The sequence below is a fragment of the Thalassophryne amazonica genome, chromosome 10 (assembly GCF_902500255.1).
Source record: "Thalassophryne amazonica chromosome 10, fThaAma1.1, whole genome shotgun sequence".
NCBI classification, from domain to species: domain Eukaryota; kingdom Metazoa; phylum Chordata; class Actinopteri; order Batrachoidiformes; family Batrachoididae; genus Thalassophryne; species Thalassophryne amazonica.
Window position 1 is genome coordinate 21,972,995 of NC_047112.1, and position 19,667 is coordinate 21,992,661.

Genomic DNA, 19,667 nt, shown 5'->3' on the forward strand with positions numbered 1-19,667 from the left:
CCTGAGACTTTTGTCATTAGCGTCAGAACATTGTGGCTCCCATGCACAGCCCGCCAACACGCTGACATAGAAACACAATCCTCTGGCACAGTCAGCCGGCGGAGGTGAGAGGAAAACGGTGGGGGTGTGCCCGGTGGAGGCAGACAGAGAAAACTGTCTGCACGTGTTAATGGACTGACTGTATGTGACAAAGGAAAGAAAGAAACAGAATGTCCACTGCTAGCAAACAGAAAGATGAGTAAATAAAAATATAATTAAAATGAGCAGGGCCAAGCAGGAACCGTTTAGCCACCTTACCTCCCAGCCAGTACTCTGTGTAACAAAGAGAATACAGGACATGTAAACGACAACACGCACAAACCCACACACACAGCCTGCCACCCACACACAGCGATGTCACAGAGTCCTCAGGGAGCTCGGTTTAACCGATATCAACCTGGAGCACAGAGCAACTCGTTCCCAACACTCTTTCACACCAGAGGTTCCTTTTTCAGGCGCACTTTTGTTCTTTTCACAGCGCGGGAAAGGCAACAAAACTTTGAAGCAGATCAACCCAAAAAAATAATTACAAAAATATACTCTTTCAAATGGATACATTACAGATTCAGCACTATTTTAAGACCCCCCCACAACTGATCTAGTAATGTTCTGATAGAAGAAAAGTTGCCCATAAGGGACACAACTTATTTTCACCAAACGTTAACCATGCCACAAATCTGAGTAGCTTTTGTCACCATCTTGCGGCCGATGTGAGCATTTCAGGGCCTCTGGTACATTTCCTACTTGAAACCCAAAATTAAGCAAAACAACAACAACAAAAAAAGGCATTCAGAAATATCAGAAATGCATGATTTGTTTTTTTTGCCATGTTGAGCTTTGACCCCCCCCCCCCCCCCAGTATTAACAAATAAAAATTTCAATTTTGAGACTTACAATTATTGATTTTTGCCAGAAGGACGTACGGAAGGTTGCAATTCTTCCTGACAGGCACGACTTGTGAATAAATATAACATTAGGAGCGGAATGATACGCCCGCTCCATGACACGATACTGTACATGTCGTCATTTGATACATTATTATATTGAAAGCAATCTGTGTTGAATTAACTTTAAAGATATCACAATACTGATTTAAAATAAAAAACAATACAATTCAATACAGGCCCCACCGTTTATAATTATCACAATTGTTTATGTTATTATTATGTTTTGTTTCACATAATAGCAGCATAATAGTTTTGCATCACTTTGACAAAGATGTATAAGCTACTGAAAAAGGCCTCACTGAACATACATGAGGCATGAATATTCATTTGCCCCCCCGCATTTGTCGATAAGAATTTTTGTACCTTTTGTACCCTCTCCCTCCAATAAACAAACATACAACTTCTTATTGAACAAAACAAAATGAATAGAAAAATCACCTTTACAGTGGAATTATTAAAAGAGAAATGCATCATCTATCTTAATTTTTTTTATATAATTTATTTCTCACAAACTTGTGCTACCGCTTAAGCAAGCTCATCAATGTTGTCGGACAGAGATGTCTTCCAGCCAAAGCTGATCAAAAACAGCTCAAAAGCACACAAAACTGCGTAGCTACAAAAAAACATAAATTTCTTCATATATAAAAAATGATGTAACCACATATAAGCAAATATTTTTAACTGTACCGGTTGCTCAGTACATTATAAAAAGCAATAAAGCCAAAGCATACACAAAAATCCGACAGAAACAAACACTGCAATACCTCCCACTTTGGGAACCATCTTACCTCGATGTAGTATATTAAAAGAAAGCATTTAGATGAGTTTCTTGTTTGCGAAATTCATCTGTGCTTCTTGATGTTTGATGTAAACATCAATCACCTCCCTTTTCTCTGTTTTTTTTTTATTTTTTGTCGCAGTTCAGTCACCTGATCACGGCATGAAAATTCAACCCCTCGGCTTCTTTTTGATATGCAACAGAGATGAAGTAATGTTGGAAGTCGACAATATCTTAAAGTGTAGTTCAAAAATAATGAAGCCGAAGTGTGACATAACCATCAAAATTTAAAAGTGGTCTTTTTTGTGAAATGTTATTTTAGGTATGGTTATATATCAGAGTTTCAATATTTCTATTGGTCTCGGTTCAATCATTTCTAGAAATGATCAGTGCATATTACTATAATGTGCTAGAGCGTAACACTTGCGACAACAGTTGGAGGTATCTTCTGTAGTCTGCAGAAGCCTGAAACAAAGAAATTCTATTAGTTCCTGGTATTATTGAACAAGTAATATAATTATTCTATTGAAGCAGAGTAGGTGATCCAGCTAAGATTTTGACACAAATAAATCAAGGATTATTCTCAGCATTACGTTTGCAACAGTTTTACCTTGCTTTAGAAACAAGATGTTTTTTCTAGGAAATGACATTTCTACCTTTAAAAAAATGTATTACTGTGTTAGTATGAAGCACAAACAAACAAACTGACAAAATACAAGCTTATTTATTTAACATTCAACTTTAAATGATAATGCTAAATATCAATGTCACACAAAATTGATTAAAAAAAGTGCTATTTTTGAGGTAAATTTCGTGCATATCTCTGGAACCGTGCGGAATTTTTCCATGAAATTTTCAGTACCTGTCAAAGAGACTATAGGCAACTCACAGAAATCTGGATGGTGCTAAATAAATAATGGCTTGTTCATGACAAATGCAATGCAATCAGCAGTTAGGCTCCATTATTTTTGAACTAGGCCTTAAGATAATAATAATGGAAACAACTAATAGACAAAGCAGTGTCCATGCTCTAAATGAACACATGAATGTCTGAGTACAGGGAATCTCACAGTGTGAAAGCAGCTTAAACCAAACTTTATAAGGTGCACTGCAGAAACAAATTAGTATTTTGTATCCGTATTGGCTGAACCGTTGCTCTGTTCTGCCAGATGACCGTTTCCAGGCCCAGTCTATAACTGGAGAGCTTTAACTGGAGTCTCTGCCACACCTCATGCACCCTCAGGATCACACTTTACAAATTCAATAAAGCATGCAAAGACAAAGCATAAATAAACAGATGTGGTAAAATTAAATGGCAAACAATACAATCATGCAAAGCTGTGTCTGTGTGTAGGCATCATTGGGATGTCCAGGATACTTCCATGTTATTTTTGGTCAGACCAAGAGTGAATAAATGTTTTTTTTTCTTGTAGCATGACTAATATTGGTTTTTATCTCTTTCCCCACTAATATGATTTCCATCATATGATTTTCCACTGCTTGATTAATGTCAGAATGTAACAGGCGCACATACAAAGATGAGCCTGCGCACAATTTTCATGTGATTGTGATTTCAACCCTTGGGGACTTTAGACAAAAATGATGATGCTGAGATACGGTGCATCCAGAAAGTATTCACAGCACTTCACTTTTTCCACATTTTGTTATGTTACAGCCTTATTCCAAAATGGATTAAATTTGTTGTTACTAATTATAGTGGAAAATTTTTTTATTTTTTTTATTTTACAAATTATTCAAAATAATAATATAATATAAAAAAAAACAACTTAAAAACTTCACTTGTACATAGTATTCACAGCCTTTGTCATGAAGCTCAAATTGATCTCAGGTGCATCCTGTTTCCACTGATCATCCTTGAGATGTTTCTACAGATAATCGGAGTCCATCTGGGGGTAAATTCAGTTATTGAACATGATTTCGAAAGACACACACCATGTCTACATACAGGTCCCACAGTTGACAGTGCAAGTTATAGCACAAACCAACATGAAGTCAAAGGAACTGTCTGAAGACCTCTGAGACACAGATCATCTCGAGGCACAAATCTGGGAAGGGTACAGAAACATTTCTGCTGCCTTGAGGTCCCAATGCAACAGTGGCCTCCATCATCCATAAATGGAAGAACGTTCAGGTCCACCAGGACTCTTCCTAGAGCTGGCTGCCATCTAAACTGATAATTGGGGGAGTAGGGCCTTAGTCAGGAGGTGACCAAGAACCCAATGGTCACTGTGTCAGAGCTCCAGCATTCCTCTGTGAGAGAGAGAACCTTCCAGAAGGACAACCATCTCTGCAGCAATCCCCAATCAGGCCTGTATGGTAGAGTGGCCAGACGGAAGCCTCTCCTTTGTAAAAGGCACATGGCAGCACGACTGGGGTTTGCCAAAAGGCACATGAAGGAGTCTCAGACCAAAATTCTCTGGTCTGATGAGACAGATTGAACTCTTTAGTGTGAATGCCCAGGCATCATGTTTGGAGTAACCCAGGCACCATCCCTACAGTGAAGCATGGTGGTGGCAGCATCATGGCTGTGGGGATGTTTTTTCAGCGGCAGCAACTGGGAGACTAGTCAAGATTGAGGGAAAGATGGCATCCTGGATGAAAACCTGCTCCAGAGCGCTCTTGACCTTTGACTAAGCAATGGCTCATCTTTCAGCAGGACAATGACCCTAAGCACACAGGGCAATAGTCAAAGGAGTGACAACTCTGTGAATGTCCTTGAGTGGCCCCAGCCAGAGCCCAGACCTGAATCTGATTGAACATCTCTGGAGAGATCTGAAAATGGCTGTGCACTGACGCTACCCATCCAACCTGATGGAGCTTGAGAGGTGCTGCAAAGAGGAATGGACAAAACTGCCCAAAGATAGGTTCAAGAACACTTGAGGCTGTAATTGCTGGCAAAGGTGCATCAACAAAGTATGGAGCAAAGGGTGCAAATATGTATGTATAGTTTTATTTTTAATAATTTTCCAAAAAAAAAAACTTTTTCATGTTGTCATTATTGGGTGTTGTGAGTAAATTTTGAGGGAAAAAATGATTTACTCCATTTTGGAAAAAAGGCTGTAACATAAACAAAATGTATGTACTGTATCTTCACTGGTGAATATTTCAGAACTTGAATGAATCACATGACTCACACTGGATTTAGGCAGCAACAAACAAATACGTTTCTCAGTCGTCACGCAGATAAACGTTAAATAAAGTCGTCACAGCTGGGAAACACTAGCTACATCTACATGAAGAGCTCCAATCAGAATGGAAACCAGTCAGAATACAATCAGCGAATCCACAGCTGTCGTTTATATAACTATAATCAGAATATTGGGTATTTCTTTGCTGCAAAACAATTTCAAGGGCTTATTTTAACATATGCAGAAAGCAAGCTTTTGGCCCAACACAATTTCATGCCAACATTAGAGCTATGAATATTAGGTGCTCCATTTTGCTGCTCAAATATTTGGTTCACTGCCTCTTAGCAAGTTTAGCATTGTTTAGATGCTTACAGGAGCCATCAACAAGCTTCTTGCAGCAGAATTCTGCTTGATATGCGACTACTCTTCTTTGCAGAATTCGTGGTGTCCCAATTAAATTTGCTTGGTAAACTGCAACCTTTAAAAAAATCCTCCAAATATTTCTATCGTGTTGACGTAAAGACTTTGAGAAGCCTTTCCTAAAACATAACCTGGCATGTGTTTGGTATCACTGTCCTCTTGTACAAGCTTCTGTTCAAGTTTCAACCATCTATGTTTGGACGTTTTATTGAGTTGCTCTGGGGCAGTCTTCCTTCTCCCTTATTCTATCAACTCTTGGGCAATACTCCAGTTCCACTGACAGCCAAACACCCCTGGAGATGATGCTACCACCAACATCCTTAACACCTGACCACTTGTGGTCAGCTGAAAACTTCAGCCTCAAACAATCGATACCTTGAAGGTATCGACTTTGGACCAGGAGCTTCTCTCTTGGATGGCAATATAAAACTGGCTTGATTGTAGACAGTGACTCTGGTATTCCAGTAGCATCCAGGTTGTGGTAGTCCTGCGACTTAGTGATTCCTGGGTTGTTGCTCATGTTAAAACAATTTCCTCTCAGCTAAGTATCAAGCTTACAGTGCATCCAGAAAGAATTCAGAGCACTTCACTTTTTTCCACATTTTGTATATGCTACAGCCTTATTCCGAAATGGAATAAATTCATTTTTTCCCCTCAAAATTCTACTCACAGCACCCCATAAATGACAATGTGAAAAAAGGTTTTTTGAATTTTTTTGCCAATTTAATAAAAACAAAAAACAAACAAACAACCAAAAAAAACAAGAAATCACATGTACATCAAATATACAGACCCTTTGCTCTGATGCACTGATGCACCTTTGGAAGCAATTACAACCTCACATCTTCTTGAATATGATGCCACAAGTTCAGCGCACCTATCTTTGGCACTTTTGCCCATTTCTCATTGTAGTACCTCTCAAGCTCCATCAGGTTGGATGTCTATCAGCTGATTTACCCCAGGACTTCAATTAAGCTGTAGAAACATCTCAAAGATGATCAGTGGAAACAGGATGCACCTGAGCTCAATTTGATCTTCATGGCAAAAGATTGTGAATACTTATGTACATTTAGTTTCTTAGTTTTTTGTTTATTTTTTTAATAAATTTGCAAAAAAAAAAAAAAGAAAAAAAAACGAAAGAAAAAGCTTTATCACATTGTCATTATGGGGTATTGTGCGTGGAATTTTGAGGGAAAAAATTAATTCATCCATTTTGGAATAAGGCTGTAACATAAAAAAATGTGGTAAAAGTGAAGCGCTGTGAATACTTTCCGGATGCACTGTACACCTTCTTATCAGCATCGGTAAAGTGGCTACACCTTCCAACTGTTTGAAATGATGATTGTTATAACATGCAGTTGTTCAAACACAGCACAAAGAGACATTTCTGACATGCTAAATCTAAAAGTTGTCTTTAAGTCTGCACTGAGCTCCTTGAAGTTGCCCATTGTAATGTGTTGGACAATCCAATGAGTACTGTCAAACAAAACCTGTATTATGTTGGCACAGAGAGGCTAATCAGTCATGATCACTCATACTGTAAGTTAATAGGCCTTAGCAATTTGAAAGTTGCACCACCACTGAATTGATAATCAAAGCCAGTGTTAACCCTGTGTTGATTTGCCAATAAAAAATTTTTTCCCCCTAGACTACAGATGTACAATTATTCTGCCACAGAAAAGAACAGTTCAAAGAAACCTTTGAAAGCCCATATTGGCATGACATGATATCCATAAGTGCATAAAGGTTTATGACCACAAATGTAGGCGCCCCAAAAATCCTGAGATCCTCCTGTCCATTTGTAAGGCATCATGCCGGTTTGTTTATGCCACTATTCAAATGACGAACATGCTCAGAAAGTTACTGTACGCCTATAGACAGCAATCTTGTCAAATGGTTTGGTCAGCCAGAGCTAATGGATTATTAAAGGACTGCAGCACCGTTGTTATTCGGACTGAAGTTCAGATCAGATTCAGCAATTCCATTCCGACTGACCAGTCCGACTTTGTCAGATTCTCAATCATTCTACTAATGCATTATTGGAGTCCACGTAGATGTAGCCAATACCATATGCATATCTGTGAATAATGCTAAACATCAACCTGTAGCCTGTTGTGACTGGTTGATGGTAGAAATTATGTACTTTCTGTTTGTCTGTTTACCTGATGAACAATTTTGCCAAAGGCTTCTTGCAGTTTACCATGAATGGTAGCAAGCTTCTTTGCATCCCTGTTGGCTTCATGGATAGGAATCAGTACCTTGTACACTTCATTGACAGCTTCATACATGCCTGCCTGGAAAGGAGATTGAGATGTGAGCACCGCGTTATTCATCAACCAAAAAAACATTTATTGACCTTTCTAAATGTGCACACTGTCTGAGAATTTAAAATCCTGTAACAAGAAAACACTATAAGGTCACGTCTAAACAAAAAGTCAACAGACTTTAGACAGTGAGTCACTTTAAGTATTTCTGAAGTGAGACTTTTACATACAACAACTCAACCTTTGAGATAAGATTTTCTAGTCATTAATACTTACAGTTATGTTCAAAATAATACCAGTGTGTTTAAAGTAAACTTCAAAATCCTTATAAAAGTTTATATTTCAATAGGTCATGCTGCCTTATGCCGAAGAGGAAATGCCCTTGAAATGGGTGTTTCAACAAGACAATGACCTCAAACACACCAGCAAGTGAGAAGCATCTTGATTCCAGACCAACAAGATTAATGTTATGGAGTGGCCAGCCCAATCCTTAATCCAACAGAAAACTTGTGGGGTGACATCAAAAATCTTGTTTCTGAGGCAAAGCCAAGAAATGCAGAGGAATTGTGGAATATGGTCCACTCATCCTGGGCTGGAATACCTGTTCACAGGTGTTAGACGTTGGTTGACTCCATGCAAAGAAAAATTTTATTAATATTCCTTTTTCTTCACTTTCTGTGAAGTAATAACAAGTTAGAATTTTTTTTCTTCATGTTTTGATTTGGAATAGAATGTACAGTATTCCTAATAGGGATGTCCCGATCCGATCTGAAACCACGTGATCGGGCCTGATTTCCGATCACGTGGTTTCAGACTTGATCGAAATTGGACGTTGCATCCCGATCTGGAATCCGATAAAGATTTTATCCTCATTATTTGATCATCGCTATTTCAAGCTCATTATTGCAGATTAATGGCACTTTCACGCGTTGGAAGTGTCAGAGGTGTTAGGAATCGGTCTAAAAAGCATTATTTTCAATGAGACGTGTTGCTTTTTATAGAGGCGTCAGAAGCGTCGCGTCAAAAGCCGAACTAAAGCGACGCTTCTGACGGGAGCGCGCACTGCTGCTTGCCGGCAGGCTGACGCGGTCAAAGTTCAACCCAATCTTTTTTTATTTTATTTATTTATTTATTTTTAATTGAACAAATAATAAACATAACAAGTTCAACCCAATCCAACTTTCAACGCTCTGAGCTGTGATGTAGCTTCACGCTGTGCAATAGGAACGACGCATCGGGGCAAAACACAGAAGACAGTGGCAGAAAACCACTGATCTCTACAAAATGGATCAGTGCAGAAACCACTGATCTGTACAACACAGAACGTGTAATAGGACAGGCTCATTTATAGAGCAGTTTTCTGAAGAAAAATCCTTGAGAAATGTTTTTGTTGTTTGTTACCAAACTCAAACTTTTCTTGATTACTGTTTAAAAACGTTTAGAACACTTGTAAGTAAAATAGCTAAATCATACATGGTTCTTTAGAGCCTTTCATCTGTAAATTAAAACCACCTGTTATTTCAGATTAATCATTTCTTGTTTAACATAAGGACCCTTGGACATTTATTTTTAGACAAATAAATAACATGGAAATTTGTAAATTTTTTTAAGTCTGGTAGATTATTACTTGATTGTTCAAGCTACCTCAAGGAGAAGTGCACTGTTTAAGTGATAAATAATAAATAAGGTGATTAAAATGAAAATATATTTAGCATTTGTTCATTGTTCATTCAGTTTTTTAAAGTATCAGATCGGGACTCGGTATCGGCAGATACTCAAAATCAGATGACTCAGAATCGGATCCCCAGAAAAACCTGATTGGGACATCCCTAATTCCTAATGTATTTGCATGTATGGAAATAAAAGCCATTATAAGGTTTTTGAGCTTTAGTCACTTTTTTGAACAACTCGCTATTATTTTGAATACAATTGTATAAGTCACCACCAGTTTCAGTATTTGGCCATTGTTCTGCTTACCATGGAGAAAGAAGCAGCAGCCTGCTCCAGGAGTCCCACCAGGCCAATCTCAGTGAAGTACTTTCCTGAACAAATTCCTTCTTCATCTGGGGAAACCACGTCATCAGAGACTGCAGATTCCTCCAGCACATTGGAGGAAATGTTCTGGAGCATGTGCACATACAAACTCATGAAGAAAATGCAGAGGCAGTGGTGGTGGTGGTTCTTTTAAAAGAACAACATAGCTATAGAAATAATTCATCGACAGTTAAGAAGAATCCTCTTTACCTGGAAGGTGACACAGCCAACAGGCAGATACTTGCGGTCCTCGAGCATGCTGAGGTATTCTGCCACCAGGGCAGCGCTGTGCACCAGACACTGAGCAGCCTCGGCGTGGTTGTTCCTCTCTGAGTGTTTGCCAGCCATGTTCTGGAGCCACGTCAGCCGCAGGTCTGGAGACGTCTGGTAGCCTTTGGCAATCCTGACAGAGGAGGAGGATATGAAGGCACAAATATGCCACATACACAAAAGTGCCCAGAAACATTAAGGTGTGAAGTACACATACTAGTGGTAATAAAGGGGCATGGTTGAATGTGCATGTGTCATTTACCTGTACATGAGATCTATCAGCATCTCAGGATCTTCCTGGTGCTCCTTCATCTTCACTGTGTCAGAGAGGATCATGCAGGTTGAACACAAGGTCCTGGACCTGGAAAAACAAAGTACGTAGCTTACATAAGGTGCCGTGTATTGATGACATAAAACCTCTTTCATTTTGTTTTCCACACTGCCACATACAATATACACAATTTGTTAAATGAATCTGTACCTGGTCTGGGAAAGTTGTCTCTCTCAGCTCCAAGTCCTCCTCTGCATAAGTGAGGATGGTCTTTAGAGAGCGACGCAAGAACTCCTCGTTAAAATTCTGAGAAGTTCCCACCAGTGAGGAAAGCGACATGGTCACCTGCATCTTGACCCTGGCAAAGTTCTGAAAATGTAGCCACATACAAAAGAAAAAAGAGAGAGGGAGAGAGAGCACTGAGACAAAAACTCACAAAGGTGAGTGATGAATGACACCTTTAAATGGATTTGAGGGGGGTTAATGAACAAATTGTGGACTTGCTGCTTCTGAAAAGCAGCGAAGCAGTGGGTCGCAGCGCTGCTTCATTGCTTCAAGCTTGAAGCAGACCACTGCAGAAGCAGCAGGTCTACAATCAACATAGAGAAATGATAATTTTCCTGATACGGATTCTCAAAAACACCGGCCACTCCGGCGTAATGTGAACTGAAGGACCGATAATGGCATCATTAAGCAAAAAGGCTATTGATGCCGGTGGATCTAATAATTTCTTATGGATTGTTAACAGCAACCGGTTCTCAATACCCATCCCTACAGCCCAGTATCATGAACCTATGATCCTGACCAATCATGCAACATCCAGCTATCAGTAGTCAACATTACAGCATTGCAGTTGTACTCACATTGCCAATCTCAAAGTTCTGCCTCATGAGGAGGTAGAGGGATGGCACTGGCGTGGGCCCTGATCGTACTTATGCTGCTGCTGCAGCTCCTCAGCAGCCGTAAGCACAAATCAGCACACTGCTCGGTCTCCTCCTCAAACAGCAGTTCAGGAAACTAACCAGAAGACACAGCATGTAAGGTCCTTAAGTTACTGTGAAGGTGCAATTAAAATCAGCTTCATCAGCAGTCTAACCTTTGACACCAGTGCTCTTTGTGTGGCAAAACAGTGCTGTAGGTAGAGGGCACTCTGGTTGCAGGCCATACTGTGGAGCAGAACCTTCAGCACCCCACCTAAGATGCTCTCCTTGGATTCTGTCATTGATACCGTCTGGAGGCAAAGTGTTTATTTAAAGGCCTACATACACATTAAGACTACAGATTTTACAAAGAGGTTTGTTTACATGTATCTTAAAGAATGACTGACACACTTATCAACTGCTTATAATTGTTGGGGTGCACGTGCACGTGTGTGCTGCATGTATAAATTTAACAGTTCTTCACTTACATACCTGCACGACAATCTCCAAAGTATCAAGTATAATTAAATTAGCTTCTGTTGCAAGGTTTCCATCAATAGTGCTTCATGTTCTAGTTCTGCTCTGGTCCTGCAAAGAAGAAATAAGAAGACATTCTCTGATGTGGAAAAGTGGTTATCATCAAATTAATGATCGTGATGTTACCCTCGAATGTTGCATAAGCTTCCAGTCATAACGTTCAAGCCACTTGACATAGGCATGAACAATGCAGAAGCGTTTGTGGAAAAGGACAACATAAAGAATCTCAGCCAGTTCTCCCATTTTCTTAATGTTTACTTTTTGAAATATAGCATTTTTAATGCAAAGAGAACATCTTGCTTATTAAACATGTAAAATTCACAGCTTACATGCAGTAAACATGGCCCACACTGTCTTTTCAGCAACAGCATATTCTAATGCAAGAAGCATGAAGGCCAATTTACATTTTCCCATCCAAATGTGCACAGCTGACACTCAGTGAGTCAACATCTACTTCCAGATGTTAAAGTGTCCACTAGGTGGCAGTGTCACAATTCATATCCATAAAACTGTAGAAGATGTCTGAAAAGGGAGTTCTGGCTTGTACTCACAGACCTGTTGACATCTATCTAACTTTACACTCAACCACAGGGAAAAGCATAAACAAATTAATAAACCAACGCTAGTAATTGGAGAAAAAAAGTACGGTAACAACACTGTTGCATTTCTCTGATTAGCCTTTGTACTTGTAGTATGACTTGTACATCTATCTGGATTAAACAGGAATAATCCTCTTGAGAACTGTCCCGTTGCACGCCCTGGAAGAACATTAAGTGTGTGCAAACACAGTCTTTGTCCATTTTTAACTCATCTTCTAATACATTCACTTTATTCTATTATAATTATACTTAAGTTTATCTTAATGCGCTTCTGCTGCTCTGAAGTGTTTCAACAGTGTGAAGGTTTGAATGCATAAATGCAGAAATAGTAGAACATTTCATGTGCAATTTTGGGGTTATATGCTTTTGATAATACCATTTTTAATTCTTTTAAGAGTGTATGTATGTATATTCACTGTGATACCTTAATTAAAATACATGCCTTTACAATCCACTGAAGAAATATACAAAAACACTGCAGAAATGGCAGTGATGTACCGTATTTTCCAGATTATAAATCAGAATTTTTTTTTGTAACTTGTTTGGCTGGTCCTGCAATTTATTAAAAAAATCCTTATCTACAGCCACAAGATGGCACCATCTGTCTACACTTGTAGTAAGGTGCTCCTGTATGCTGATCTGAATGTGGTACTGTCTGATCCACACTCAGGAGGGGTATTACAGAGACAGTGGCTGTAATTCACTATAAGATGGGTGCCAACCTCAAGAACAACAACAAGGTCTGAATGAGGAAGATGTACTGGGCTTTAGCGAACAAGCAAGATAAATCATGCTCTCAAATTCAAAGACCACACTTTTGACTGAAGAGAGAGAACAATACTACTTGGCACTCAACTTGTTTGTACTTTGTGTGATAACCAGATCTGTAATGAGGAGGACAGCCAGGCAAAGGTAAGGCTAACTATCATTTTTTTTACATTATCATGTTTATTATATTAGTTTATATTATTATTTATAACATCATGTTTAAAAATGCATATTTTTTAAGTTTCTTTACATTTAGTGAAAAAAAAAACATGCACACATTTAGCTCCATTTTGACGTTTTTGGTTCAGTGGTGACAAGAAGCAGATTACTCTTGAGTCCTTTGTGCCTCATAACATAATTTATCCCAATAATGTCTCCTTTCTAACAAGGTGTTTTTGTTATAAATAAATATTGTATTTATTAAAGTGATTTTGCTACCTGTTGCATGAAGCATTCAGCCCATGTTTCAAAAATAAATATGACTTTTATAAGTTCTTTTCCTCTTCATGACACATTTTTTGACACGTGAATAATACTCTGGTGCAACGTTAAGTCCAGAGAATACGGTACATGGAAATAGAGTTCAACATGTGTTTAACCCATATTCTTTCAACTTGCATCAAACCTGCCTCACCTGTATGTTAAGTGTATTAAATGATTACGATGGATGCTTTTTTCTGAACCAACAATCCAGACAAGGCACACATTAGTCAGAACCCCATCACAAGAGCACAATGATTAAAAAGCAAAACAGACCCACTGCAACCACTACCAACCCTGACAGGCATGGTTATTGAGAGGGAGGAACTGATGGGATGGGGGGGGGGGGGGGATGATGGGGGCTCAACAGTCAAAATGAGGGCTATATTGGTGTATTCATTTGTTGATGTGTAGTTAGAAACCAGAAAAATCAAACTGCACTATGCCTGCAGCGCTGCATGGCTATGGCTTTACCTTAAAAAAAAAATTAAGTAGGAAGTCATTTTCACAAGTTATTCAGGATCAAATTTCTGACAAAGCAATTTTATACAGGGAATGACCATCTCTAAATAAATCATACTAACTTTACACAATGAATGTGAATACACCAAAGCTATGGAAACAAAGCAGAGAAAATTCAAAGGCGTGAGCACACAGCAAATTTGGACCATACAATACCTGACTGATCTGTGACTCCTACATAAACAAACAGCAACATGAGAGAATAAATGGAAATTAACAGAAGGGAAAAAGACTACAACTGTACTTACAAAAGAACAGAAAGGAAACCTCAATGAAAGAAGCAATCATTTGTTACCACGGTTCTAAAAAGTTTAGTTCTGTCATGAATGTAGGAGCTTGTTAGCTACAGTATGCAGTGGTGGGGACAGATAACCAAAAGGTTAGCTTCAATACCCATGAATCCGCTAACTGAAAAAGTTAACTTTTATAAAGCTAAACCGATAAGTCCTTAAAAGATTTTGCTTAAGTTACAGATATAGCTAAACCGATAACTTTCAGTATTGATTTCAGTACACAGGAGCGACTGGCACAACAAGTCGGCACCTCTGTCTCACCAGGTCTCTGTCAAAGAGACCTGGTGATCAGCGAGAAAGGAAAAAAAAAAAAGATAATTTTCTCTGACACATACAGACCTGCAAGTCATTTCACTGGAGTCTTGCAGGGGCAGACAGTTTTGACTTATGGTTATAATTTTAAACAAACTAATTGTGGTCAAGTTATTGAAATTAACATCATGTCTGTCTTTTACAAAGTGAAAATATCAGCTATATGATTTCATTTTCAAGTAATGCACTAATTTTGAAGGTTTTAGTATTGAGACACATGCCGCATTGCATTATGGGTACATTAGTTTCCTGATGTCAGTGGTTGGCTGGTCGATATAACACAAGTTACTGAAACGTGTGGTGGGTTTTACAAATAAATCTGTATTTGTAAATATGACATGACATTCGTAATGCGCCCTGCCCTAAGGTAAACGCACCATTAACCAATTGTGTGGCTGCTCACACTGCCATCTACTGGCAGTAGATGGCAGTGTTTCAGTAACTGATTCTTTCAAATATTTATTAGAATACATGAGAACATGCTGCACTGTTTCTGGCTGTGGACATTCTTCTGGGCTTCTTCTGCCACCGTATGTGTGCTGGCCCAGTGGTGAATAAAGTGCATAGAGGCAGTGCTAACGTGCTGAAGAACACTAGTAAAAACCTGAAGAACATGCCAGGTTTTTCATTAAATAAGTATTTGAAGGTAATAAATGCCATTTTTGGCTTATTCTAATTTAACATGGAAAATTTGTGTTAACCTGAAACAAAGAATTGTGTCGTCATCCTATCGCACCAAATTTAATTGCACCGAATCAAATCATTCCACAATAAAGAGTATTGTCCTTGAATCGTATCATAGTCCATGTATCTCGATATGTACTGAATCATTTTGTAAGGAAGAGATACACATCCTTACAAATTAATAAAATAAATCCTGTTCGTATGTAAATCCAACAAAAGAGATGGAACATGATAAAGGAGTGATGGGTATAGGATCACTTGTGATGACAAATGTATTACTGATGAGGTTTTTATCAGTTAACATGTTAAGAAGACAAAAGTACTATGTAATTATTTTCACAAGTCTGTCACTCTTGCAATTGAATTTAACATATAATGCATCGGAACATGTTTCTAAGTGGCCTATTCTGCATATAAAAATAAAGTGGGTACATTTATTTTCTGGCCTGCCATGTAATAGCATTAGAAGTGGTCATATGGTTGGAAAATCAGCTGCTGTACTTTTAACCACAAAGGAAATCATTACCATTATTAGATTCACTTCATTAGATCCAGACAACAGTTACGGTTAATAATTACATTGACGCTCATAACTGCAGAGCAAGTAATTTCTAATTACTCATTTTTGTTGACATAAATCAAGACAACAATTGTCAGGAAAGCAGTGTGAGAGTAAGGCAGAGCATACTTGTCCATCTTTTCACTGTTCTGTCTCCAGTGGGTCATGTCCTTCCTCCAACGCAGATTCTCCTGACTGCCAAAAGCACTGCCAGAAGGACTCCGCTCTGAAGATGAACAAAGTTTTTGGCTTTATTAATTGATTTTTTTGTACATATGAAGTGAAGCTGAACTTTACACCTGGTGACAATGCTTTCAACACAAACATCTGTAAGCATTTGGTGTTCAGTCCTGGTCAAAATTATTGGCACCTCTGAATTTACATTTTAAAATGAGTTCAGAAATAAATGCAAATTGTCTGATTTTGTATAATCAGAATATTAAATAAATGGCCAAAGTTGTTGAACAACATAAAACATTTCATAAAAAATAAAAATATAAAATAAAATTTTAAAAACTGCAGATATAAAATGTATAAGTGACACAGTGATTAGCGCACTGTAATAAATTTACAGTAAAACAACAGGGGATGAATAAATGAAAGTTCCAAGCCACTGAGTATATGTTGGAGTTCATTATGACCTATCATCAACACCGTAAACACAAATGGTATGGTACGGTACGGTCAATCTGTCTGGAATAGACCATTATCAAATTCTGAGTGGTCATGAAGTGAGGGAAGCCACCAAGACACCCACAGCAAACCAGGAGACACCTGTAACAACCCAGTTTCTCCAGTCACCTCTGTGGGTGTGACGGGAGGAAATGGACATAGCGGAACTTTTGTCTGTTACATCACCAATCACACAGCTTCACATGGAAGTGCAGCAGCAGTGAAGGACTTTCATACAACAAAATAGACAAAATCTTAGCTTGAGCCTCTCATATGCCTTCTGGAAAACTTCATCTCTTGCACTGCGGCTGCGATCAATATGGATCGTTACACCAAGACATCAGAGCAAATAAATACATTCATTCTCTATATCTGCTTACTCCAATTAAGGGATGCCAGTCTATCCCAGGCCACATGTAGACAGACAAACTCAATCACATCCACACCTACCGTCAATTTAAAGCTCCCAGAACACCGAATCTGTATGTCTTTGGAAGTGGGAAAATGCCGGAGCACCTGGAGGGAGCCCACGCAAACACATGGAGGACATGAAAACTACACCGAAAGAACCAGGTGGGAAGCAATCCCAGGACCTTCTTGTGTGAGGCAACAGTGCTAACCACTAATCCACCGTACCGCCATAAATAAAATAAATAAATAAATAATAAAAATCTCCAGGGGGGAAAAAAATTCTGACCTACTGACCCTATTTTTATTTTTTGTGTTACCGAAAACAACAATTTTTTTCTAGTAGATCATATGCTGGTTCATTCATGTGGATAAGAAAACTACAATTCCCCACCTAGCTGTCCTCGGCTGCGCCTCACCATCTCCTGCCTGGCACCAATGCTGCCCAGTATGGCCTCCTCCAGCTTGGCCTTCATGTCTTTGGATTTCTTAAAGGTCAGACTGTTCATCCGTTCAAACGCCTTCTTCCCCTGCATGGTGAACACAACATGGGCCTTGTATCCATGAGGCAGTGGGTGAGTGGACGGACAGAGAACACAGCAGGAGGGTTATTTGCAGCACTGCACTCAGCAAAGCAAAGCAGGTCAGCAGAATACAAGAAACTGAGCAAACACAGAAAAGCAGACAGCAGGCAGCAAATGTAGCAGAAATAGTTTGAAATAATACAAGAAAAAGGAATCAACACCAATGACAGCCCAGTAAATACAGAACTAGATCCACAACACCAGGACTTTTAGTAGCTCAAGCAAATTAGTTGCAGAAACAACATTAGTTGCATGAAAACAAAAGTGCATAAGTAGTCACCCAGCGAGGATCAGTCGGTGCATTTGCCACTAATCTTACCTTATATTCAAAACAGGAGACGCAGAGGTAGAGGAGATCCAGCAAGCGGTTGAGTTGGGAAACTGACAGATCTGTAAACCACTTTTGTAACACCAGCTCATCAGCATTCTTCAAAACCCACAACAGACAGATCAACAGACTGCGACTCGACTCAGCTGAGAAGTTACCGTGCTGACGACCCGCCTGGAAAAAGAAAAACAAATAAACTTGAAAAATTACAGCGTGAGAGAGCAATATAAGGTAACTAAATAAAACAAGTTGGCTATGTGATAATAATTGAGCCATCTGTGCTGTCAGAAAGGATGATGGACAGAAAAGTATTTTCTCTTGTAGCTCAGCTCTAAAACACAAATGGGAACTTGCCTGCGAGTTGAGCAAAATGCTGCTTGGCCGAGATATTGGTGACGTTCCTGCTATTGCCATAGCGACAGTCTGGCTGATCATGCTGTTGGCCTCTGTTTCTGCCTCTTCTCCACTGTTGCTCACCATTGTCCCCTGGGGGCCTCCTGACCGACCCCACTGGTTATGTGACTCTGGTGACATACAGAAAGAGAACATAGATTTAAACTGATTAAATAACTGGAGATGATACAAGGATCTGCTTCTATCTGCTGCTCATGTTATGGGTTGTTAAAGCAGATCATCTGTCTCCATCTGACCCTCTCACATCACACCAACCATTCCCCTTCTCCTCTTCAGGCTAGTCTCAACCTGTTCTCTACTCTCACCACAGATCACAATGTCATCTGCAAACATTATATTTTCTTTCACATTAATCCTTTAGGTTGCACCTCCTACACAGAATGTAGTCCACCTGTGTGCAACTTCCTCCACTCTTGTAAGTCACCCTGTGTTCATTCTTCCTCTTAGAATAAGTATTCACAAGAGCCATTTCCATCCTTTTAGCAAAATTAACCACCATCTGCCCCTCCACATTCCTCCCCTTGATACCATATCTATCCACTGATTCCTCATCATGTCTGTTCCCTTCACCAACATGCCCATTAAATTCTGCTCCAATCACCACTCTCATGTTGGTTACACTCTCCACATCTCATCGAACTCTCTCCTTAAGTTTTATTTTTATTCATCTCACAATGTACATGTGGGTCATATGCACTGATGACATTCATCACCACCCCTTCAATTTCCACGTTTGCACTCATCACCCTGTCAGACACTCACCCAACTTCCAACAGACATGCAACTAAGGTCACCCAGGCAGGGATTAAAACATGGTGATACAAAAAATAAAACTTTCTGTGGTATGTGACTTAACCCTTCAGCAATGTGCACCCTATATACATATACTCTTCCTTCCGAATGATCCAACACATTTCTCCCCAAATCACCATGATACAACAGTCTGAATCCTCACAGATGTTCCTGGCCTTACGTCCTTTCCACATGGTATTATGTACACACGTTAAGTCTGTATTTCTCTTCCCCATCATATTAGCCCACTCTCTCCCTTTACAAGTTGCTGCCTTCTACACTTGTACCTTTCCTCATCTCCAAGGCAACACACACTTTACTTGAGTTCTTTTTGCCTTGTACAGTGTTAATTAGCACATTAACCTCTGCTCACTAATGCTGTGTTGACATTATAAATCAGTAATGCATTTATTTAATTCATTTTGCTTCTTGTTGAATGAAGTTGTAGCACCGTATTTCAAAAACAAAAGTGATTTGTAGAAAGATGTGACATAAGTTTTTTCCTCTTAGTGACGCATTTTACGACAGATGCAACTAATACTCTGATGCAACATATAGTTCGGAAAAACAGTACTTGTATGTGAATAAGTAATACGAGAAGGTCTATTGAAGTAAACTATTTT

At 39.1% G+C, this 19,667-nt stretch overlaps 1 protein-coding gene across 4 annotated transcripts in view; it reads right to left on the reverse strand.

Annotated features, from left to right (window-relative positions):
* Positions 1 to 19,667, reverse strand: part of dock7 (dedicator of cytokinesis 7) — a 159,483-nt gene that overhangs the window by 44,203 nt on the left and 95,613 nt on the right. For 2 of the 4 annotated variants that reach the window (XM_034179541.1, XM_034179539.1), the window contains 7 exons: positions 18,193 to 18,362; positions 17,830 to 18,012; positions 17,321 to 17,480; positions 15,976 to 16,072; positions 14,155 to 14,172; positions 11,585 to 11,680; positions 11,269 to 11,403 (listed from right to left, as the gene is read on the reverse strand). In XM_034179541.1, coding sequence (XP_034035432.1) covers positions 11,617 to 11,680; positions 14,155 to 14,172; positions 15,976 to 16,072; positions 17,321 to 17,480; positions 17,830 to 18,012; positions 18,193 to 18,362 — 692 coding nt within the window. In that variant the 3' untranslated portion in view covers positions 11,269 to 11,403; positions 11,585 to 11,616. Of the gene's footprint in view, positions 1 to 11,268; positions 11,404 to 11,584; positions 11,681 to 14,154; positions 14,173 to 15,975; positions 16,073 to 17,320; positions 17,481 to 17,829; positions 18,013 to 18,192; positions 18,363 to 19,667 lie in introns of those variants that run through there. The other 2 variants (XM_034179540.1, XM_034179543.1) reach the window with 2 other exon arrangements.